Source organism: Hesperophylax consimilis, chromosome 13 (genome assembly GCF_061612785.1).
Source record: "Hesperophylax consimilis isolate HC1 chromosome 13, BYU_Hcon_1.0, whole genome shotgun sequence".
Classification (NCBI taxonomy): domain Eukaryota; kingdom Metazoa; phylum Arthropoda; class Insecta; order Trichoptera; family Limnephilidae; genus Hesperophylax; species Hesperophylax consimilis.
In genome coordinates, this window is record NC_142848.1 from 30,957,115 (window position 1) to 30,984,106 (window position 26,992).

The 26,992-nt window shown below is 34.2% G+C and overlaps 1 protein-coding gene across 1 annotated transcript in view; it reads right to left on the minus strand.

Annotated features, from left to right (window-relative positions):
• Window positions 1-1,825: 1,825 nt before the first annotated feature.
• Fpps (Farnesyl pyrophosphate synthase) overlaps window positions 1,826-26,992 on the minus strand; it is a 30,937-nt gene continuing 5,770 nt past the window's right edge. Inside the window, exons 2-6 of the mRNA XM_089638995.1 lie at window positions 16,623-16,791; window positions 16,399-16,539; window positions 14,146-14,349; window positions 4,655-4,894; window positions 1,826-3,637 (exon numbers count right to left, since the gene is read on the minus strand). Coding sequence (XP_089495121.1) covers window positions 3,302-3,637; window positions 4,655-4,894; window positions 14,146-14,349; window positions 16,399-16,539; window positions 16,623-16,791 — 1,090 coding nt within the window. The 3' untranslated portion in view covers window positions 1,826-3,301. The remainder of the gene's footprint in view (window positions 3,638-4,654; window positions 4,895-14,145; window positions 14,350-16,398; window positions 16,540-16,622; window positions 16,792-26,992) is intronic.

The window sequence follows — 26,992 nt, forward strand, 5'->3', positions numbered from 1 at the left end:
ACATACGGAATATGAATAAATAGTTTTATCAAAACTCAATTCTTTTAAGGTGTACAAATACATAATTGGATTGAATCACCGAAACAAAGATAAATTGTTTATTTGCAGTTTCTGATTTACAGTTTAAGGCGATGCCCTACGTAGTAATTTAAAATCATGTGTTTTTGGATTTGAAAATTTTGTCGCCTAGAAATGTTTCAGATGCTTTAATTAAATACTGCGGGTAGAATACATCTTGGCCTTTGAAATAATCGAGTATTTTTTAGATAAGTCTTTTTATAAGCACAGAAAAAAATAATGTATAGGCCGATGAAAACTGCTTTAAAGTTCGAAATCTCCTACTTACGAACCCATTTTCGGTTATGGTAATATTGTATAATGTGGCAAATTAAGTAATTTATAAAATGATCGAAAAACATTTGAATATTTGTGCCTTAACATCCACAAAATAAAATAAAAGGCACTTTTTGGCCATGTTTTTTTCTTGCATAAATCAAAACATGTGGGGATGGTGTGAAGAGGGAATTTAAGCCTTATCGCCATCTACGTAAGGTGTGTTATTGATAGCGACTCGATTCAAAATATTACACGACGTAGTGCATCGCCTTAAATACAATTTTATTGGTGTTTGAATATAATATGTATTGTGTTTCTTGAAAGAATTGAGCTTTTATATGAACAAAACTCAAAATCAGGCATTGCAAAAAGTGTATTTTTTTTCTAAAATATTTTAGTTAGCAGTAGTAATTAGTAACAAGTAGAGTAATTTCACAGAAATTGGATAGATATTATTTTATATCTTTAAAAAATCGTAACAAATTTCATTTTTTTATTTGCAGATCGCTTACTGAATATTTTTTCTAGTATTACCTAAATTGTAGAGTATGTGATGTAAAAACAATTTAGATATCTCACACAAAACTCTCGTTTGGGTGATATATATTACCCCCCTCCCGTGATTAACACAAAAAGTGCCTTGTGAGCATGTTTCATGACAAATATTTGCCTACTCGAGGTATAAATTTCCAATATTCTGTGTTTACGATATTCAAATGGGATGGAGATTTATGATGTCAGGCGAGTGTAAGTGAGACGGAGCGCTGGACTATTGGGCTAAAAGGAACATTTGTTTCTATTCAAATTTGTATGGAAGGCACTTCAAGTTTTATTATTTATTATAAAGACGGCCTCCATCATTCATCAATCATTTAAAATAATATAAGGTATATTTGTGGCACGTTCCAGAGTGATAGATAGTCACAATATCGCCCTAGTGTAAGACCACCATTCATAAATGGAAAGTTACTTGAAATGGCTTTATCCATGTTTGGTTACCAAATCTGAATAGCCAGGTTACCTTTCTCTCCCTATCTCCTTCCCCTCCCCACTACCTTCAGCCTCACAAAATACCCCAGTTGGGGAAAATTGGGCAAATCTCACTGGCTCCAAGTGGTTAGGACTCTTGTGCGGTATTCAGATATAAAAAATGGTTGCCATGAATTACCCTGCATTATTTTTATTTATTACGGTAATGTGCTATAATGCCATGTCATGGGTTTTCCCACTCCAGAGTTTTTATTAATATTATTCAAAGATTTGTGACCAGATCAGATAAAGAAAAAAAAAATGCAAACCACATTTTATTTTTAACTGTATAATATATTTATTTCGGTAATAAAAAATTACATCTCATCCATTTCAGTAAGGTGATTTCATGTTAACAATACATTATTATATCAAACTAACAACATCACACTACATTATTACTGCTTAACAACAGCAGCTAGCCGAGGTAAATGTATTTTCATTCAAAGAAAAACCTTCGTAAGAAAATATTGAAACCATTCCTGTCAAATTATTTTTGACATAACAAATATAAAAATTAGTCTGAAAATTAAAGTTTTGCCATAAATGTAGAATTTATGAAATTAGAAGTAAAAAAAATAAATGCAACTTTAAACATACGTCTTCAACCAGTTCTCTTGAATGTTTTTAGTGACATGAATCCATAAACCAACTAACCACCTCATTTACCTTAATATTAGTTAAAACTAAATTATTTTATTTCAAATATTGCTTCATAGATGTAATAAATTCATAGCAGAATGTTTTTGAGAATTTTTGCATTTCATTGAATCTATGATAGAAACGGTGACTGGATAACTCATCAAAATGATAATTCATCACATCTTTAAAAAGTTATATAAAGTCATGGAAAGTGATGAAACAAAAACTTTATTAACTGGGTTAAGTAGGTTAGGTTAGGTTAGGTTTTTCACACTTTTTAAAGGTGTGTTGAATTGTCACTGTGTTGAGTTATCATGGAACTGATAGAAATATAGCAAATGAAACAACTTATTAAAAAAAAAAATAGCTAACACACTTTTAAATTTGTAACAAAATTTTAATTGATTTAATTTAACAAAAATTATTTAATTCTTCCAAAAATTCAAAATCTATTTTAATTGACGAAACAGATAAAATAAAAATGTTCAACAATTTGAGGCATAGATGAGTAAAATAAATTTATATTATTATTTTTTTTAAATCACAATAGAGATAGATTGATTGACCTTACCGCGGGCATCCCAAACTGGGTAAGTGAATCTAAAATATTCATGGAAAAACTTGGGACACTCGCTCGGGAGAAGTAATTCCGTCTCTTAATGCCTTACTAGCAACAATACAAGCGCGGCAGTCTGGTAGGACCAACCAACTTACTTATTCCTCTCCGTGTCATACAGAAGTGGACATAATGATTAGATTTTTCTTAAGCTAAAAGACTTTCTTCCTAATTGCGTTGAGTGACTGGAAGATGACATTACACAAATAATGTTAAAATATAATGGAATACATAATGGCTACGTAATTACATATAACGCAGCTTCACATAAAACTGGGCATTTCTTAACTGACGATCTTCATAATAAGACCTGACCTGCCTAGCAACTGCGTTAACATCAAACAGCATGAATGTAAAGATCTAGTTGCATAAGATACCCCCCTACGACCCTGAAGATAAAACATTATAGCGTCATAAAGATAGTCTAAATTCAACAGTACATATTTGTACAGCCTGTAGGTTGATCAGTTGTAACTGCTAGTAATTAAAACAACAGAACATATGTCATACAACAACTGTTATGGACCGTAATATGGGCACCACAATTGCAACAAGGTTTTCTAATTTAAAGTTAACACATCTTCTGATACAACAATACACAATTTAAAAAGCTTTAACGCTTCAACGGTTAGCGATAACGAGTTGCGGTCTCGGCAGACAATAGATGACTATATGTTATTAGTAGGTTCGTCTGTAGATCTTCTCCATGATATTGAAGAAGAGAGAGTGCGGCAAGCCACGCGAGATTTGCTGAATGTGCGTACGGATTAAGGAATAACTAGTTTCTTCATAGACAGCGTACGTATTGGGAAGTCCTAGTTCTTCGTACAACGCCTTGACACGGTCAACGTCCTCCGGCTTGGAGCTGGAGTAGCATTCTTCTAGCAAGGCTCGCTGAGCGGGGGTGGCTCGCTGCAAGGCCACCACGGCCAGCCACGAGCACTTGCCGGTCTGGATGTCAGTGCCCTTCTTGCCCGTCACTTGCGGGTCACCGAAGCAATCCAGGAAGTCATCCTAAAAAATTAAACATAGGTATATATTTTAAGCAAACATTAACAAGATGGCAGTGTATGTACAGAATATTTGTACATTATATTTTAACGGCGAATAGGTTAATACAGCATATGATACTGTTTTAACAATACTTTTGAATGTAGCTATAAATTTGCGGTTTTTATATATTTATTTTTTATACCGGCGTTTATAAAAAAGTGTAGTAGTTCAAGCAAAGCAACATTGATCATTGAAAACAATATTAGCAATTCTCAAATGAATATTTGAAACAGAAAAATCGGAATAAGATACGGTCGCATCTAGGAATTGATCCCAGGTCCTTAGCCTTGCCGGGGATCTGCTCTACCACTGAGCTAATCCGACCCTATTTCCTTTGGTTTAATATTCATATTTAACTTATTATACTTCAACTAAGAATGGGCTTCAGTTCTTAGATGTGACTATCTTTTTCTGTTTCGAATTTTCGTTTGAAACTCGTTAATATTGTCTTCAGTGATTAAATATTACAATTTGAGGTTTTACTCATTAAGTTATTACAAAAAAAAATAGTAACACTGTTTAATTTGTTTTAACAATGTTTAAAATTGAAGTAGGTAGGCACCTTTTCAGATTAATTACAGTGACTAAATGAACTTTTGTTTGTCAAGAGTTTTAATTCACAATGTACATTTGTTACTTATATAATAATAATAATTATGGAGAGTTATTAAAATTATGTAACAAATATACATGGTGAAATAAAACTCTGCGAAAACAGTGTGTTTAGAAATTGTTACAAAGTTAAAGCCCAGGAAATAAAAAAAAATAATGGCTTAGCAATACATAGATTTTCAATTTTATCAAAGCTTCTAATAAAAATCTAAACAGAAGTATTGGAAGAGAAAATTAACTAAATAAAATGAAATCATTGTGAATATTCATTCAACTTTGCTGGTTTTCATATCTTCTTGTGATCATGCAAGAGTAATATTTATGTGGAAGGAAGATTGATTGGTTAGTCGGGAGTGTTTATTATACCTGAATCTGGAAGAACTGGCCCATCTCCAGCAAGATAGTCTTGGCTTGGCGGTGCATCTCGGGGTCGTCGATACCGCTCATGAGCATGGCCAGCCCGATGGGCAACTGGAAGGTGTAGTACGAGGTCTTGTACTTGACGATGGAGTTGTAGCGCTTCATGGTGAACTGGCTCAGGTCAGGTTTGCCGTCTTTTGTAGAGTGCGTGTCCAAGAATTGCCCGGTGGCAGTCTTTAGAAGCATCTGGAATTAAAGAAAAATTCATTGAGAAAAGATGGTTTCCCCTTGCATATTAAAAGTATGTACAGAACTCTCTTAGTAATTCACCGCTGAATTATCCAACAACTACTATAATCTGCTTTTACTAGCAGAAAGCACAAAATCAAGCGCAATAATTCGCCGGCAGTCGTACAAGTAATCGTACATTCAGTAGCAGCGTTCCTAGCCTCAAGCGCCAAGCTTTGTACACCGACGGGTTGGATTATCTTACACTTACATACTCAGTTACGATACTGCCATCTAGTTTACTCTCGCCGACCGATTTACCTATCACCAGGGTTTAATTATTGTTGTTTTAGGATATTTCGGTTAGTCCTCTGCACATTCTAGCAACTGTCACATGTGTTTTCTGTTTGTTTCGTTCTGCCACAATTTTTGTTTGAATCAAAATGGAGTCTTTTCGCAAGCGTGTAAACATGACACGTTAACATTAAACAAAAAAATTGAAAATTTACAATTATCAATAATTTACAATGATCGATAGGTGTTTTGTTTTAAGAAATACCTGTTTTAATTTTGAGCATATTTTGTAATGTACGCACTATAGTTCGCCGCTTTCACTAATTGGACACTTGCCCGGTTTTTGGGGTGGAGGATTAGTGAGATTACAATAATGATAATGAAGACTGAAGAAAGCGTAGAAACAAGAATAAGAAAGGGTCGTTTAGAAGTTTTGGACATGTGAAACGGACGAACGAAGAGAGAGTGTCAGGAGAATATATGACCCGAATGGTAGAAGTAGTTATGGATGCCCGACGAAGAGTCATGTATGATACGATGCACGAATGTGAATGAAGTCAGGAGTGCACACCATACAAAGTTATGTGGCAGTCTATTTTCTCCGCCTACCCCTCCAGGGAAACGGCGTGATAGTTAGTTAGTTACAAAAACAATATTATTTATTCCATTCATCGTAATGTCGCCCTTGAAGTAATTCCCCACAAATATTATTATTACACAACTCAGGTCAACTGTTGAACTTTTTGCTGCTGTTTATCTGTCAAGTGAGGATAATCAATTATTGATAGATATTTTGAATCTAATAATAATGGTGTCAGATGCTGATGAAATTTTTGTTTGAATTTTCATGATTATAAATAGAAGCGTGTAAATTGAATGGCGCTTCAAATGCAAATTAAATTAGTGATCTATATAGATCCAAAGTCAAGCATTATAAGCAACTATAGAATTGATTGTGAAATTTACAAGCACAACAAAGACATTGTAGTATAAGGACACGCTAAATTGTATTGAAAAAATTCTTTGTAGTAGATAATAATAATCAATGTGATGTAAGTATTTCAGTTTCCAGAAATAGAACTTAATGCATTTTAATAGTTATTTCATTAAAGAAACCGATTGTTACTTGGCGGCCATTGTTATTGACGAAAAAATTTTTAAGTTAATTTTTTTCTTGCTCTTATTTAAACCAAAATATGAACCTATGACCCAAAAATAGGTTCTTAGTTTGGGTCTATTACAACATAAATAATTTAAAAAAACTAGCATAAAAAAAATTATTATGTCAAATCCTTCGTGGCGCCCTCAGGGAACCAAGGGGGGGTGGACTCTTCCCCCATGGGGCCTTCGGGGAAAAAAGGAAGAGGGAAGAGAGAAGAGAGGAGAGATGAGACCCTTTTCCCTCGTGGGACCTTTAGGGAACCAAAGACTGAAGAGGAGAGACGAATCCACTTCCGTGAACTCTTCCCTTGTGGGGCCTTCAGGGAACTAAAGGGGAGTGGGGAGGAGGGATGAGGCTTTCTTCCCTTGTGGGGCCTTCAGGGAATCAAGGGGGATTGGAGAGTAGAGATGATACCTGGTAAGACACATTGTGGAACCAGAAGACATAGCCGCATATCCAATGACAACCCTGATGAACTTTATAAAAGGGACCGGGTGTCTGTTAAAGGATTGAGGTAAAATAGCACAATGGGCCTATGGCCTAAGTGCTCACGGGAACTATGTGTAAACCGTCTCCCCTCTATAAATAAATAATGTCAAAACATGGAGTATCCTGTTTTTTTATAAAATAGCCATTAAAATGTATTATTTTCCATTTCTGGAAACTGAAATACTTACTTCTCATTGTTATCTAACTGATACACAGTGGTTTTTCTATTAAAATTGCATATTAACACACTTCACCCAGGCAAAAACAAGGGTTCCATTCGAGAAAACAATGGTTCCATTCGAGAAAACAATGGTTCCATTCGAGAAAACAATGGTTCCATTCGAGAAAACAATGGTTCCATTCGAGAAAACAATGGTTCCATTCGACAAAATGGATTTTGTTCTAAACAGTATCTTTTTAATTTAATTTTTTACATAGTAGTTACTCACAACACCCCAAATATAAAATTATTGTCCGAAATATAAGCCTACTTTTGTAATACGACTCCATAAACTGAAGTTTATAAAAATTTTGTGACGTTTTATGAAAAAAATGTATGTACAATACAATTTTTTTTTATTTTTGTACATCATCATCACAAAATAATAACATTAGATTTAATACTTATAGTTAAAATTAAACCTGCATAAAGAAAATGTTGAATTGTATCAGTAGAAACATCCATAAATAATAATGTATTGTATTATTAACGACTACATAAAAACATGACTAGCTTTCATGTCAAGTAAAGATAAGTACCTACTTTTTACGTTCCATTTTATTGGGAATTAATATTTTTTTGTCGTGAGAAAAAATATTTCAATAGTTACACATGTTTTCTAATTTTGTGAAAACTAATTAACCTTTTACAAGCTAAGAGGGCCAATAAAACATACATTCGTGTGTCGGGGGTAATGGTTTACCCATTATGACATGCACACGAGAGATAAACCAGTAGAATTGTATTGTGACCCATAGAATAGAATTGCAATTATTCCTAACTTCTGGTGAAGTTGATCAAACATTTTAACTAACTAACCATCACGGCGTTTCCCATAGGGGTAGGCAGAGAGGACGGACCGCCAAATAACTCAGTCTCGGCACACTCTCCTGGCCTCATTCACATTCATACATCGTCCCATACATACTCTTCTATTATTCTGACTCTTGACATGGCTCGACTCAAGTATCTGATTCATTTGGTCGCACAATGTCTTCCTCGGGCGTCCCCGACTTCTGCTACCATTCGCATTTGCATCATATATCCTCCTTACACTCCTTTCTTGGCTCATTTGCTCTACATGCCCAAACCATCTAAGCGTCCCTTTCTTGATGTTACTCATTACGCTTACATCAGCCTTGCACTCTTAGCGTATCTCCACATTTCTCACACGATCATACATGGTTTTACCACACATACGCCTCAGGGATATTCTGTCTTGTTATGTCCGGGGCGTTGGATTACATAATGAAAATTTGGGGACATCCATTTTCTTTTCATATATTTAATTTTTGGTATAGATCACACTTCTCAAGATCATTTGTTCAGTGTTTGTCTGTCTCTCATTTACTCTTTATTTGGAGAATTGTAATAACAAAAAAAATCCAAAATTTTTTAGCTTTCAAAAAATTAAGAGGTAACTCCATCAATGGAGTACTGAAAGCGGTTAGCGCTAATAAAACATTGTCCAAAGAAACAAAGCTAGCAATCCACAATGGAGTGTTGATAGCTACCCTGATCTATGGCGGAGAGGTATAGAATTGAAAAGGAAGGATGAAAATAGATTTAGGCCGAGGCGTATTTGCGGTAACACCAAGTATGAGATGCGGAGATTCGCAAAGAATGTAAGGCTGAAAGGGTCACTTAGATGGTTTGGGCATGTAGAGCGATGAACGGAGAAAGGAGTGTAAGGAGAATATAAGACACAAATGTGAATGGTCCAAGAAGTCGGCGACGCACGAGGAAAACATGGCACGATCAAGTGAACCAAATATTTGAGTCGGGCCATGTAAAGAGTTAGAATAACGGAAGAGTATGTTTGAGACGATGAACGAATGTGAATTAGGCAAGGAGTGTGTTAAGACCGAGCTGTTTGAAAGTCTCCGCCTACCCCTACGGAGAAATGGCGTAGTGGTTAATCAATTACGTAAGAAATGAAGAGTTTATATTTAAACTAATTAAAAAATGAAGAGTTTATATTTAAAATAATTAAAAAATACTAATTTCGGTTGCGACTCTGTCTAGAAGAAGTAGAAGAATATTTATTTTCCCATACAAACAATTCATCGTTTTTACGTATAAACTACCTAAAAAAATGAGAATTTTGAAAAAAGTCGTTCTTTTTTTTTTACTTCTGAAATCACGTAGAATCATCCCCTCAAGTTAGCGCACTATCCCTCGGGAATCCTGTATAATAATTATGTATTTAATATACTGCAATGTAACACACTTTCACTGTAACACAGTGAAAATTTAGTGTAGAATATAATTGTCATTTCACAGCTTAATATTCCATATCAAATGGAGGCAAATACTAAGATCGTTGACTGGTAGATAATATATTTATATATAGGTACTAACAAACTATGACTTATTGTCTAATATAAGAAAGGAGATAAGAAATGTATGAATTGTTTACATTGCTTTAAATACTCCTGGGCATAAATCTGTTTCACCTTATCAGCTGCTAAATATTGTGATAAGGTTTTCACTTTGCAAACTAATTTTTAACTGTAAAATTTAAGTATCGAGTACAACATGAGCTCAGCAATGTGAAACTCCAATGAAAAATATTTATATAGATCAACCAACATTATGCTGATCTGAATGTAATATATGTTTTATTATACACTATTATGTTACATAGATTTAATAAAACCAGCAGATGCGGCTCTCCCCATAAATTCACTTGTGTACCAAACTGCCAACAAATTTAAACACTGAAGCTACCTGCTTGTTACATCACACTGCCCAGCAGATGCGGCTCTCCCTAAATTCACTTGTGCACCAAACCGCCAACAAATACACTGAAGCTACCTGCTTGTTACATCACACTGCCCAGCAGATGCGGCTCTCCCTAAATTCACTTGTGCACCAAACCGCCAACAAATACACTGAAGCTACCTGCTTGCTACATCACACTGCCCAGCAGATGCGGCTCTCCCTAAATTCACTTGTGCACAAAACCGCCAACAAATTTAAACACTGAAGCTACCTGCTTGTTACATCACGCTACCCAGCAGATGCGGCTCTCCCTAAATTCACTCGTGCACCAAACCGCCAACAAATTGAAACAGTTCATCATATTCCTACTATTATGTAATATTTTTAACTCTTAAGGCTTTTAAATATTTTTACCTGCAAGTCCCAAAGGCAGTAACGCTGTCAGAAAGTCGGAGAATTAGTGTGTATTTCCGCTTCACAATAAAATCCAAATAAACGAGATATTTCTGAACACATTCGAAAACTGAAAACTGTTTTCGAAAGGTGATGAAATACAATTTCAAATTTTATTATTAGAAATAAACATGTAATTTTTGTAAATCAGTTTTTAAAATAGCTCACCTTAAATTTTTTCATCTAAACTTTGTTTAACACCCTTTGTAATATCAACCACATCGTAAAACTACCATAAGAAAGTTAATTTATTAAAAGAAAATCAAATTAACAATTATTAATGAATTACATATTTGTACGGGTTATATGTATACACAATTGTTTAAATTTATTTATATTAAATGCTAATTTCAACTAATTTGGCTATGGGCACCGTCAGTTAAATAAGGTAAACTTTAAAAAAAGATTAACATTGTACAAACGTTACGCATAAAGGTATATACATTTAAAAACTACAATAATGAACAAAATATATTAAAAATACTCACTTGTGATATGCAATATCGCTATTCGATTAATAGCTGTTTATTTCTTAATCAGTAATTTTGAACTAAAATTACTGATAACAAAAAAAAAATACATATTTTATTGGACAAATGTATTATAAACATTATAGCCACCTCACTTTTCTGTCGTTGCATATAAAAATAATTAATAAAAAATTCACAAAGTTTCAAAAAAAATTTCTCAAATTGCGGTTGGAGCCTTTGCTTTTATAGAGATGTACATTTTAATTCTTCTGTGGTTGGTTTCTTGATTTGAATATAAAGCGTGGTGTTTTCTCTTTCTAACACGGTTTAGATAGCATTTCTAACCATGACAGAAAGGGAGACAACGATTTCTGTGAGGTCATATGAGCTATTCCCAAAAGCAAACAATTGAATCTACGGGCTATAGATCTTTTTAGGTTAACGACTCAGAACATTAGAACGTCAAAAGACGTAAATATGATAATAGCGGTCAAGACATTAGAACGTTTTTTCACGTAAACGCGCGAGATTTTACAAAAATCGATTTATTTCCATCACTAGTATACGGATTCCCATGATTTAAAAAACAGAGTATCGATAATGAATAACGCTACGCGTCTGTATTCAAGAATATCTATGGAACGTAGAGGTGCATTATCTAAGTCGATTGGATCTGTCATCTTGTTCATTCATAATTTATTGCGTTTCTAAATAATTTATTAAAAATATTTTAGTTTGGACGGTTAATATTTTGAGGTGACTAATAGTTGTTAATTATATTTCTTCAATATATAAAGTGTTATTTCTTTATGATACTCAGAAAAAAGTACATTTTTCACAGCTTTGAAATAATGGTCAGCGATTTTTACATATTTTTGACGTTTTCAGAAAATGTATATTTAGAAACGCAAATATTTACGTATAACAAAACTATACGATAGTGAATTTCATAATCTTTCCAAAACATTTTTTAGAATGAGGCTACGTTTCCCAAAACGTGAGTTATGAAGCTTTTAACAAAACTCGTGAATAACACAAAAATTTTCACATTTTGACAGTTCGCAAAGGAACACAAAGTAAATAAAAGTCTTTGTCTGAGAGGTTAAGGTGCTCCCATAGCCGCTGTGCCCACATGATGCACAGATGGGGCCTTAAAGAGTCGGCGATGTGTGAATGTGGTGCAGTGCAGACCACCGAACATGTGGTCAACGAATGCCCGCTCGGCGGGATTGATGAGGTCCATATGGCGACGCCTGAGGCCGTAGACTGGCTCGCAGACCAGGATGTCCCCCTCTGACCCCCCCACCATACGAAAGAAGAAGAATAGATGTTTGTTCGCAAAACTGAACAAATTACCCTAAGGGGTTAACACAATCTTGTATTAAAAATCTGTGACAAATTTATTGACACAATAAAACATCACAAACAGTTAATAAAAAATCATCACATCAGTAAGATAGAATTAATCAACAACTGTATTATTATTACGCAACCTTCAAATGGATTGATTTAAAGCTGCAATAAAATTGTTATTTATCTCAGAGCTATGTAAGATTATTTCAAGCAATAATATTTACAAACTCACTCTGACATATGTACAACCATAATCTACTTTTGAATATTAAAAACGTAGAGTGCCTATAATCATGTCACAGAAATTGGCACTGAACTTTTCCAGAATGATCGATTAGTTGTTGGGAGAACTTCCAAACAAATAAAAAATTATTGAAAAACAAAAAATGAAGAAGAACACAAATGGGCGTGTTTTGTGATTCCAAAGTCGGACGATCGGACATAAATTTCTAATTCAGAAATTGGACCTCTCAGTTCAAATTCAAATGGAATGGCGATATACAATGTCAGGCAGTGTAAAAGAGACACGGTATGCAACGTTATTTGGCTGTTTTGATCTAATAGTCAAATGGTACCAAGTCAGTGACGACATCGGATTCCATTCAAATCTACATGGAAAGCTTTTCTATTTGAAGACGAGCGTGTTAATTTTACCCACTCGGTGTAGGAGCCAAACAAAACATCAGTTTACAGGGCATCAGGTTTTAATGTGCGGAGTAAATATTACCCTGAAAATAAGGCACCAGATCGGCCGTCACAAGAGACCTTAAGTTGCTTTTTGCTTATGACAGCAGAATTGAAGTAGGTACTACCCCTTTTTGCCAAAATTTCATCGTTTCAATCAATGCAGACATTTTCAATCATTGCAATGTATGTGTTGACGCAATTATATGCATCTCCCTTTAACATATGTTCCTGCATTCCTTCACACAATTACATGTCCCCGTCTGACAGTGTGAAGTACATACCTGCATCGGTGACATTGCAACATTTTATTATACATTACCAGCCAGAATTAAGAAAACCGCAGTGAACATGTCCCTTCAGTGCGTTTAATTCGAATCTATTACGAAAGCTTGTGCAGTGATACCTGTAGTGTCCCTCAAGGCCATAATATTGATTGGCAACAAGACGTATACCAAACACCAAGTAATTCAGCATCCCTTATATACACACATCATATACACACGGATAAGAGACATGTTAAAGGAGCTGAATATTTTGACGGTGAAGCAAACTGTGTATTTGAATGTACTTATTTTTATACATAAAATTAACATAGGGATGATGTCTAAGGAACTGAAAAGAAAAATAAATTACAATAACGAGATACACGGACACGGGACGAGAAATTCTAAGCAAATTAGATTGCCAACAAGAAAAAAAACAAACATCCAAAAATCTCTAATGTACCAGGCCGTTCAACTCTATAACAAAATCCCAAAGGAAATTGCTGTGATAGAAAATATTAATAAGTTCAAAAATGAATTAAGAAAATATGTCTATCTCAATTATTAATGTTTCTTTTTTTTGTGACTTTAGTGAAATATTTAAAGAAAGATTATGTTTGCCAAACAATGTACATGTTTATATGTTTATAAAACTATTAGCACACACGAAGATGTGAGCTAACTTAAGATTAATAAATAAATAAAATAAATAAATAAATAAAATCCCTTTCCCAATTCTAACTGTTAACCACAGCCACCCCAAGAGTTGTGTCAAATATTGAAAAAGTCCACAATAAAACCACAAACTGATTCACGTACAATATTTGCGACTCCAGTATGAGTTTTGGTGAAACTTCATAGATCACAAATGCGACATTCGCAAACGGGGATAGCCGCCTATAGGTAATCCATATGTGATATGTGACAGCTGCATAAAACAGATTGAAAACTCTTTTATTTAACAATATTAAAATATGGAAAATCAAAAATTATGCTGTCTTATTTTGCTTCGCCAGTTAAATAGATATTTAAAAGCTCCAAAATGACGTTGCAAGCTGAAAATAGTTGCGTTGATCCAAGTGATGCTAGAGCTCACGGTTTGTTGGTCAGTGACACAGAAACAGAGGTACACAATAATGCACAGTAGACATTACCTCGTTGAACATCTCGATGACGTTCTTGTAGTAGGGTTGGTTGGCGAAGTACTTTTTGAGCGTGCTGTACATGGTGGCGTGCACGAGGATGGCGTCGTTGATGGCAGACAGGCCTACTTCCTCCTTGCGGTACCAGCAAGGCACGCCGCGCCGCGTCTCTGACTGGTCCATTATGTCGTCCAACATCAGCAGGTACGCTTGGAACTGCACAAATACATCATTTATATTGCAATTATATATGCAAACACAGCACAACACATTTTATCATGCTCATTTCACTTTTTTATGTTTAAAAAGTATATATACATGGTGTCGGAAGTACAAACGGAAAACTTGTGAATCTACATCAAATTTGGAATAGATTTCATAGTTTTACTTTTTTGATTTGAGCTTTCGTTTTTGGGTAGATCCAGTTCAAAGTAGGAATTTTTCCAGTCCATGAAAAAATAGTTTATGAAAAAGATTAAAATATATACATATATAAATGTTTAAATTGAAAAAATATAAGTTTTTTTGTGTTCTCTATGTGATGTGGTCTGTGGATTCACCAGTTTCCCGCTTGTAATACGAGTTTTCGGACACCGTGTATAAAAATAACAAATAAATTTTCTACGGTGGTTTAAATTATGCATAGTTATTCATAAAAGCCGCTAAAACAATATTTTCAAAACGATTGCAGCTGTTATATCATATACACCCAGTGAGAGCTGTTGATATTAGTTGCAGTTTATTTGGTTTTATACTTCAATATCTTCCCATGTCTTGTACAATTGTGGTACATGCTTTGTTTGGTATGTATACATACTATACAAATGTATCATATTTGAATATTTAATAACAGTAAATAAACAGTGCCATGTTGGGCTTCATCCTTCTTTAGCCAACATTTTGGACAGCATTACAGTGTCCGTCACCAGGGCAGATGTTAAAGTATTCTAGAAACTTGAATAATCGAAGTCAAGATGCAGAGGAAAAATGCATAGAACTAACTTAAACTTACACTTAGCACTTTTATTATTTACCTGTACGATGTCTATTTTTTATCACTTATGCATACTCGAAATAACCTTGAAATCCAATGTCAAAATAAGATTCACAGAAGTCAGCAATATGGTTGATAGAAAGTGTAAACAACTTAATTACTCAGCAAAATGTGTAAGTAAATATCTGATCTCAACATGAAATTATTAATTCATAGCAATGTTATCTAATACATACATAATTCAATTTGATATTATTTGCTCTATCATGTAAACAATTAAAATTGCCCTGGTATAGATTTATCATAAAATTAATAGATTTTTAAAGATTATGGAAACACGACTGTATCTAATGATTTGATTTGTAAAAAAAATTTATCAAAAACTTGATGTATTTTTAACTGAAAAAAATAAACAGTACAGTATTTATGTAACCGTTGATAAAATTCCAATGATGTACATCAAGAAAACTTAAATAATGAAATTGTTGATTCCAGGACTTGAACCTTGCACGCTTGTTATCTGTGTGAATGCTTTAAGCAAATAAAAGATCTGAGATATTTTCGAAGTAATGTAAAATAAGAAATATTGAATAATGTACTTAGCAAAAATATCAGTAATAATAATGTGCAATACTAGTAATTGAACTTAATCTGTCAATATCGATGTTTGATACCTTCAGCCAATAACAAATTTTTAGAAGGCTGCCACTGTTTTCATCTTCCGACACAACATATTAAGACTATTTCATCATAAATATTTATATCATCGACGAATAAAGAATACCACCCAAATGCCAATTGTGCAGGAGACAAAATTTTGTGGCAGGAGTATTGAAGATATGTGGTATTTGATTCAAAATATAACCTATGTTGGTTGTCTAGTAATGCTTGATTTGACGCCGTGCTTGTATTAGATCATGCAGGGCCGGTTCTGAGACAAACGGCGCCTGGCGCTAGTAAAATCTCTTAGACGCTGTGTTAGGTGTTACATTATCATCAGCGTCTTGCCTCCTTGCAAGTCGGCGCCCGAGCAGACGGCTCCGATTGCGCCTGCAAAGGACCGGCGCCAGTATTATAAATTAAGTTTACAGACAGGCAGAATTCGCTTCTATACCGATTTTCATAAAAAAGTGATTTTTAGACAGTATGTAGCTTAGGCGGTTTTGTTTCTTCGTCGGCGATATGTTCTAAAATAAGAACAAAAGATACATTAAATTGCACTTGACAATTACCTACACAGAGTTATGAATAATATGACGGTTGCTTCTTACCATCTCAACGCACCAACCCATGATGTTGGCCAGCCTGATGTTCTCCGGAGTCTGTCTGGAGGGATCCTCCAGCAACTTGTAGGAGAGGATGAGGGCCAGGCCGCGGTTCTTCTTGCCGCTGGGGACGTTATACTGCAGAACCTGTAAAAGACCGACTATTGTAATACTATTCGGATGTACTGCATGTCATTATTGGTTGAGTGGTGTCTGAAATCGGCCATTACCTTAGCCAGCCACTTGGAGGCCTCGGGAACATCCGTGTGCTTGCTACCATCGGTGAGGTCCCTCACAATGTCGGGGAACACGGCCAGGAACTCCCGCACCTGCTCCTTGCTGGTGGCCAGGCCTGAGGCGGCCATGGGAACAGACTTGGAGTTGAGGGTCGACAGGAATCTGGAATTAAAAACAATATCAACACTTTAATCTTTGGAAATCATTTGGGAAGACCCAAAACGCATCAAGCAAGCCTAATTACGGAGGCAATCGAAGTCCACAAAAATCTCATTAACAGGGATGATGGGGCTAAGCCTGATGGTTCTTGTTAGCCAGCACTGGATGGCTGCACCAAAACTTAACACTGAAAAACATTTTAATTATTATACGGAAATAGCGGATTAACGCGCAAATGAGGTATCATTTCTATAAACATAAACCAACACTTCACCACAATCTACACATCTGCCCTGATGATGGACACTGATAAGCTATCCGAAAAGTTGGCTAAAAGAAGGAGAAAGCGAAAAATGGCATAATAAACCAAAAATGAATCACAATAAATTATTGATGGTTAGAAGTCATCCGTGTTTACATATTTTGTTACTAATCTTGGAGAATGACTAGACCTCCATTATAGCAAGTCTTTCAAAAACTTCTGCCCTGGTCAGGATTTGAAGTTCTGGTTTATAGAAACACAATTTGCCTTGCCAATTCCATAGAAGGCATATTTTGTGATGTAATATTACAGATGAAATAAAAATTCGTAATATTGTTTCAGCATTAACATTTTTTTTATTATGTAAGATTACATTTTATTTAGGACGGGTTGTTTCGGAGAATTTGAACAATTCATCAAATTTCAACGTTCATTTCTGGGATCTGTGAAAGTCCTATTCAAGTTCTGTTATAATATCATTATAGGCTAGTTGCTTGACAAAACTGAAATAAAAACATTATTTGAAAAAATCTTTCACAGAACTTAAAAATGAACGTTAAAATTTGATGAATTGTTCAAATTCTCCGAAACAACCCGTCCTTAGATGCCAACCAGATTATAAAATCCCTATTAGATCCCAAGTCTCTAGTCGGTTGACTACTCGAGTGATGGGATATATACAAAATAAATGCCTCGAGCGATGGAGATTCCCGGGCATTCAGTTTTCATTCATTCCGCAGCACTCATTCAAGGAAACATATAAACTGATTACTGTGGTTAAAGCCAATGAATCCACCTACATTTCATTATCTATCCCATATTTGTAGGTTTTATAATTGAGCTGTTGAGGAAGTTTAAAAATAAACTACTCTAACAGTGTTGTTTTTAGACAAAGCACATAAAATATAATATTAAGGCGATGCACTACGTGTGATATTTTAAATCGAGCCGCTGTCAATAACACCCCTTACGTAGATGGCGATAAGATTTAAATTCCCGCTTAACACCATCCGCCTGTTTTGATTTATGTAAGAAAAAAACATGGCCAAAAATGCCTTTTATTTTATTTTGTCGATGTTCAAGCATAAATATTTAATTTTTTTCGATCATTTTATAAATAACTTCATTTGCCACATTATACAATAAAATCATAACCGAAAATGGGTTCGTAAGTAGGAGATTTTGAACTTTAAAGCAGTTTTCATAGGCCTTATAAATTATTTTTTTCTGGGCTTATAAAAAGACTTGACTATAAAATACTCAATTATTTTAAAGGCCAAGATGTATTCTACTCGCAGTATTTAATTAAAGCATCTGAAACATTTCTGGGCGACCAAATTTTCAAACCAAAAACACATGATTTTGCATTACTACGTATGGCATCGCCTTAAATGAAAAAACATACAGAATGTCAAACCTCAAAGTATTTGCTTCCTTTGATAAAATATAATACATATTTTAAAATCCCTTTTCTTTAATTGATAACGAAACATGATTACATTCTTCCTTAGACCTTCATTAAGGACGGGTTGTTTAGCGAAATTTGAAAAATTCATCAAATTGCTTGAAAAAGATGATTATATATCAGTTTTGTGAAGCCCTGGCCAATAATGATGTAATAATAGAACCTTCACAGAACTTGAAAATCAACTTTGAAATTTGGTGAATGGTTCAAATTCCGTGAAACAACCCGTACTAAGCTATGTTCCCACGCTCGTTCACGCTTGATGTTTTTACGCTCATTCGAACATGTCTCAATATTCAATGCTTCTTCGATTACTTCGATTCCTTCTCGCTCGATGTTCTATGATGAGCATTGTCCAAGTCGACACATTCTATAGAGCCAAACCGTCGAGCATGAATAAACGTGTGTAATAGCTTTAGATTTAGAATTAGAGTTCAAAAGGTGAAAGATCAAAGGTTTTGGAGTAGTACGACGTCATAGAAGATCATAATATTATTGCATACAAATTACATATCATGCAAACAGAAAATTATTTTATTATTGCAATAATAATCGTTTGAGATTTAGCAATTAGATAATTGCTGTGAAAATTACTTCCAACTATACACGGTGTACTAGAACGCACCCAAAAGACTTTAACCAGCAATTCCTGAGCTTATTTGGAGTAAAAAGTGTGTATGCCATTTTGCTGTCTTGAGACTTACGCCGCTAATCTCATTTATTACACATCGCCAACAGAAGATCGCCATCATGTAATGCGTCAGGATTATATTTCGAAATGCAACACGATGATGACCCATACCAAAATTTGTTTAAAATATGTAAAACCATGTCAGAATGGTGTTCATTCGGATGGAAGTTTCTGATCATCTCTAATTTTTTCATTGATATGTATGATTCGGAGTAAAATATTTTATAAATACCTTCAGCTTCACAAATTCTACAATTGATTTTTCCCGTGATTTTTCACAGATCCGCGCTAATATAAAATAAAAAAAATGATATATTTACTTGTCTGTTGAGTGTTTAGAAGTAGCTGGTAAAGACATTTAACACTTTGAAAGAATTTGTATTTTTTAAAGTATGTCTGCTTCAAGCGAAGAGTCGACTGTAACTGAGTTCTTTTCCGGAGGTAACAATGATTTAAAAAAAGGATTTATTGTAATATTTAAAAGAGCAGCAAACAACAAAAGAAATATGAAATAAGTTAGTAGTGATCCATTCGTAGTGTCAGAAGTCAATGGAAATGGTAAGAAGCTGATGGAAGATAAGTTTTGTAAGAAAAACAGAAGTTACAAAAAATGAATAGGGAATATATACATAAATACAACACAATCACGATCGTGTTTTAGGCAGGGACGGCTCGTGCTAATGTGCAATAGTCAAACACAGCCATTGGCCAATCAATGAAACACCTAAAAAAATATATTCTAAACCATAAAGCTACAATTAGAGGCGCTACAGAGTACTAATATGTGGTCAAAACTTGTTCCACTATTAGAACGCGATAAGCGGTGCGCGTACACCGAATTCGGTAGTTTTAGTTGGAGCATTGAGAGAGTTGGAGGTCAGTTGGAGGTAAAAAAGCGGGTGACCGGGTATCTCATCAAAATGACAGTTCAATACACCTACGAAAAGTGATATAAAGTCATGAGAAGTGATGATACATAAACTAGGTAACTATTTAACCTAGTTTTTGTTTTATCATTTTAATGATTCTATATCACCTTTTAAAGGTGTTTAATTAAATATTGATGAAATATCATGAAACCAAAAAAGTGGAACCTATTTTTTCGCTTCATGTCTCATCTACATATAATACATCAATGTTCTAAACAGTGTTTTATCTGTCATAACAATAAACGGTCACTGAATGACCAATGAGAAAAGATGACAAGGAAATTGAAGAACTTATTTGAAACTAACTAAAGTGTACCCGGCGTTGCTAAGGGTTATCCTTATGACATAGACATATACCATCGCGGACCATTCTGTAGGCCTTTTTAAGATATATAAATCCATAGTACATTATTTTGAAGTATCTCATAAGGTTTAGCCAGCGTTAGCAATGTAGTGCCCGAAAATATATTTATACGACTTGATTATAAAACATTGACTTTTCTCTACTTTCTATAAATATAATATGCACGTATTATACATGTAAACCTTCCGGAAGAAATTCTCTAAATGTTAGTGAAAACCCTATTAAAATCCGTTCCGTAGTTCAGAAGAACTAAGCGCACAAACAGACGCGAATAGAGACTTCATTTTATACTATTTTGAAAATAGAAGAATAGAAATGCACCGCTAATGGTGCCGTTCTGCATTTTGAATTTATTTTATTTTGTTTCTTTATATTATTATCTAACTGTCGTAATTTTAAACATGTGTCTAAAAATGTACTATGGCTAAAGATTTTTTTTTAAATATCAAATAAAATCCATTTACGTATTATTACAGAATTTAAGAACCTTATTATCGATGTATTTCCACAATCAATGTGATTTTCACAGACCAAAGACAGTAGGATAGATTTCGTGTGCAAAGTACCTATCTACGAATTTTTTTATTGTCCCCCTGAAATATAGTTTACCGGCCGCCACTGATTGTAGGCACAGGTACAGGATGGTGTTATCTCGAGAACTGTTGTTTGAAGGGTAGAGCAAAGGATTTAGTAATAGTCTTCTGTTCTCGACAGGATTTATTAAATTAGCTATTTAAGTAACAATGGAGATTACAGGCTCTAACGTCTATAATAGTGGAGTTTTAAAGAGGACAAGTGAGTAGGCACTACCATTGTCTATTGCCGTCTCACACTAACACTGTAGAAGTCAAAGAGACGACATCATTATCCCACAAGAACCTTCCACATTATCCTCTGCTATATTCTTACCAAACAGCTACTGATACTCTCAGACCACTATTCAGAAGTGGCTCTAGTCAGTTTGGTGATCAGATCTTCTCTCCATCTCCTACCCTTTTCCCACTCTGCCATAGTCTCATTGGCTCCCAACCCTCGGGAGCTTTTTGGACTTTTGGGCGTTAGTTTGCAGCAGGTTCCCCTGTATCTACTGAATACAGTTCTCGCCTGCCTTAGCCACCATTTACGATTTACCGTGACTTTTCAGTGAGCTAGAGTAGTAAGATTGAAAAATATCAATTCTTTGTATTGTATTAGATTTTCAGAATTATTCCAGTTTGGGTAAGTGCAGCATCCCAAAATTGATAAAAAAAAACGAAATTTTGAAAAAAAAAAAATATTTTCAGCAAAAACATTGTCGCATTTTTTCAATCTTATCACTCTAGCTGAAAAGTCACGGACCACCACTGACATGCACAGAGTGGTGGTCCGGGTTCACGTGTACAGAACCAACTAGTACTCGTATATTAAATCGCAAATAATTAATAAAACGTCTCAAGAGAAGATGGGTGGATTTTAAAAGTGGAAATACAATAATTTTATTATAAGTATTTGTTTTACTTGATCGTGCTATGTATTCCTCGGATGTCCTCACTTCTTCAACCATTCACTTTCAAGTCTTACATTGTCCTCACACCTCTTTCTTCGTTCATCACGTATGCCGAATTTTACCACAAATAATTATCTGATTCCTGTCTTTTCTACCATTCACTTCACGTAATATTATGAAATCCACATTTTTACTGTTAAAAAACTACATTTTTACTGTTAAAAAACTACATTTTTACTGTTAAAAAACTACATTTTTACTGTTAAAAAACTACATTTTTACTGTTAAAAGAATACATTTTTACTGTTAAAAAACTACATTTTTACTGTTAAAAGAATACATTTTTAATGTTAAAAAACTACATTTTAACGTATTTTATCTACATTTTAAATTGAAAATGTACGCAAAACGAAACACCATGTTTTGCTCCTAGCTGCTTCGTAGATGATAATCTTAAAAGACTTTGTGTGGAAAATTCTATTCAGATTGTTATGTATAATTCTTACATCACAAAACATTTATTTTATCAATACCTACGCACAAACCGACTTCCTCTGAGTCTTTTGTATTATGTGCTAAAATATAGAACCAAATATAGGGATGAACATTCTAGAAGAATGCAAACTTGAAATGTGCTCAATTTTTTAATAAAACAAAATATATTCAAAATCTAATCTAATATTATAATATCTTAATATATAAAAATCACGTGTCACTGTGTTCGTACATGCTAATCTCCGAAACCGCCCAACCGATTTCAGTGAAATTTTGTGAATGTGTATGGATGGTTCCAGCTTGAAATATAGGATAGTTTTGGACCCCATAGGTGGTGCATACATACAACCACAAATTTTAACTTCCCTCCGTAGAAGGCGTTCTGTGGCAGGACAACGTCTTATTTTATAAAATGCATTCCAAATGGTTGAGTTAAATTCTAACTGGTTTCTAATCTCAATGACTGCGTATGTTTGTGAAAAGTAGTTGACCGATATCGCTGAAATATTTTAAAGTTTGTTATTATTAGTGCCAGGACGGAGTGTTTAGAGATGTTTAAATGGTAGAAGAAACTGGGGACACCCGAGGAATACTTATACAGGGTGTATCGGCAAGTACCCGACAAACTTTAACCAGCTATTCCTCAGCACATTTGGAGTAAAAAATGTAATGGGCACTTTGCTGTCCGGTAACATTTTTTCCCATTAAAAACAAAAAATAAATAAAAAATCCACACTCCGTCACTGTCATTTGAATTGTTTTTCGTGTTCAACAGCTGTTATTAGCAAGTGTGTCAAAAAGTGTCCTCGCTCTTTCGTACACACTAAATAATAATAGTTAAAAATGAGACAAATGGTGCCGTGCCATTTCGTTGTGATTGTAAAAGCGCGCCAACGTAGGTACGTGCGTACATTATTCAACGAAACTCGAACAAAATATTGCCAGACGGGTTTTCAAACTTTGACAAAGGATAAAACATTGGTGACATGTGGTGAAAATATGAATAGTAAATTTTTTATTAAAAAAATGTTACCGGACAGCAAAGTGCCCATAATATTTTTTATTCCAAATGTGCTAAGGAATAGCTGGTTAAAGTTTGTCGGGTACGTGCCGATACACCCTGTATGTAAAATGACAATTCAACACACCTATAAAAAGTGATATAAAGCCATGAAAAGTGATGAAACAAAAACTAGGTTAAATAGGTTTTAAGATAGTTTTTGTTTCATCACTTTTAATGACTCTTTACCACTTTTTAAATGTGTGTTGAATTTTCATTTTGATGAAATATCATAGAACCGGTTTTCACAATCATTTAGAGAATTTCTTCCGGAAGGTTTATGTATATTTAATATACACGCATATTACATTTATAGAAAGTAGAGAAAAGTAGATGTTTTGAAATCAAGTCGTAAAAAATATTTTTTCGCTGGCTAAACCTGATGCGATTTTTTTTTTTTTTTAAAGAAAGACAAACATTCCCAGGTTACGAATAACTCAACAATGTTTGAAAATCTCCTACTACCACCACAGAAAGCCGAAAATGTTGCTTGTGTTGTGATGGATGACTTAGCCAGCCGAGGAATCGAACATGCGACGCTCGGGTGAGACCCAAGCGCTATGCCCACTCAACCACTGACCGGTCAAATAATGTAATGTAGGCGATACATCAAAATAATGTACTGCGGAATTGTATATCTTAAAAAGGCCTACAAAAAAGTCCGCAAAGGACTGTGTCTATCTCCTAAGGATAACTATAAGGGTACAAGTCAGCTAGTAGTACATAACTAGAGCGTAGTTAGCAAACAATAAACAAGTCATACCATCACAATGTTTCAACAAGACATTGATTAATTGGCAACATTCTGCCTTCCAATTTGACATCATTCATCCTGTTATGTAATGGGATACTGGCAATAGCCATTAACCAATTGACCCTTAACGCAACAGGCATTCTCAAACTTTTAGCAATTTAAGGCGAAGCTTAATGCCAAATCACTATTTTGATTAATCTTTATAACGAATTGGTGTACATTATGAATACCAAAAAATATGCTTTAGATAAATTGAAGGTTTTCCTATCGCTTCGCTTGAGTAGAATACAAATAAAAAAATAAATTACTCAATAAAAAATATAAATTCAAACTACAAAAAATTTTTTTTTTCAATAGAAATGTATGAACGCGTAAAGGAAACAACTTTTAAAAAAATACAGTATTATAGCTAAGATTATCTGTGACAGTTTCACTTGATTAACTTTTTTACTTTCTTATAAAATTATTCACAAAATAAATAAAAACCAGTTTTTTGCTTAAAATCGAACGTTTCTAGACTCCGTTTGTCAAGCGATTTTAATGCCCATTACCTACGATATAAGGTATACCAAAAATACACATTTTTGGCTTGTAGCTTCCTCTTAAGACTGTTCTTTCATTGCCTTGATAAGAATTTCATTCTGAATTATAAGAATCATCAATCCATGTAAAAATAAAAATAAAACATTTATTATTATTATGATATTTGCTTTCACATTATTACTATTTTTATTGGGTGAAATGCAGATCACGCCAAACTCTGGGAATTGAATAAAAATGCACTTTCTAGATGAGAAAAATGTGTAGAAACTCATTAAAAAAAGAATTAAGGCGCGGAAGAATAAATTGAGGGAGATACAGCCGATCAAAGTTTAATAAAATTGCACTTCGCGATCTGAGGGTAATATTCGGTTTATGGGAGTATAACCGAAATTGAACTTGATTTAGACTAATTTAGGGCTGGGGAATCCGAATCTGAAAGAATTAGGTGGGGGTCGGCACTATTAACTGAGTTATAGGGTTTTGAAACTTTGTACGCGATACATAGGAACCATGTTTTATTTATCAATTATGACTTAAGAAAATCAAATAAGCAACTATTTACTTTTGAAATTTCAGTAGTGCCAACCAAAAAAACTGGGTCCAACCATAAGTGTTGCCATATAATAATAATATTTTTTTACAAAATAGGTTAGGTGTTTAGTTTGGGTTAGAGTAGGCAGAAGAACATGGGAAAAAGGTATTAGAATTAAATCACAAACCAGTCTATACAAACCTAGCATAGCCCACAAACTACTTGAAAACTGGGATATAACTCTAAAGGGGACGCGAGCAGGCGTTATTAAAGGGGCAATTTTGTGTAACAGGAAATAACATGGAAAAAAGGTATTAGTATTAAATCACAAACCGTCTATACAAACCTAGCGTAGCCCACAAACTACTTGAAAACTGGGATAAAACTCTAAAGGGGACGCGAGTGGGCGTTATTAAAGGGTCATTTTTTTGTTATAGAAAATCACAGTTAGGTTAGGTTATATATATACATAAATTAAGTATTTACAAGATTTTAAATAATAAACTACCAATCTGGCAAATGATATTTAATTTTCAGAATTTTCCATGCATTGATATTATTATATGGCAACACTTTTTATTTTTTGGATGGCACTACTGAAATTTCAAAAGTATTAAAAGTTTTTAATTTGATTTTCGTGACAAAATATGGCGGCGGACTGTCCGAATATGGTGATAATATCAGATCGCGAAGTGCAATTTATTAAATTTTGATCGGCTGTATCTCCCTCAATTTATTCTTCCGCGCCTTAATTATTTTTTTAATGAATTTCTACACACTTTTTTCATCTAGAAAGTGCATTTTTATTCAATTCCCAGAGTTTGGCGTGATCTGCATTCCTCCCTTTTTATTTGCTAAATAAAAACGCAATTTTCAATGCCGAATGATTTGGTGACAGGGACACGTGTTATCCGTGCTGTGACAATGTTTGCGAGACGTTTTATGTAGGCCAACATTGGCACGCCACACTTAAAGACCATTAAATGTCATGCCACTATTATATCGGCATACCGCACATAAAACGATTTTTTTTAATTTTATTTTATCCAATAATTGTAAACCATTGTAATGTAAGAAATTATATTTGCAACCATTGTTTATAACCCTAAGGGTGCGTATAAACACGCGTGCCGAACTGCCGAGCTGAACCAAGAAACAAAGAAAGGAACAAAGTAAAGCGAAAAGCTTCCCGTAATTGTGGTTCGGCTTGCGCGTTTTTTCTCATATCTATACGCAGAATTATGTACAAATTGTAAACATTTCAATGTACCCAATGTAAAAGCCCATGGACGTATAAAAAAATAAATAAATAAAGGGTTAAATTACAAAACAAGCGATATTTTCAGTTCCATTGATAAACATATAAATATTGTATGACTAGCGTATGAATTCAAGAAGGGGACAGCGGTCTTGTTCTATTCTGAATAAAAAAAATGATTAATGCCTTTAAAATAAATGTTTAAAATCTCGAAAACAGAATTGAAAGAGTTGAGTGCGTAGACATTTAAATTGATAAAACTTGCCCTAATATGAAATCTGTATCATTTTTGCAACAGGAGGGTTTGAATAAACTACGACATCAGTTGTATATTGACCGCCGAAGAGCGCACATTGAAATAACCA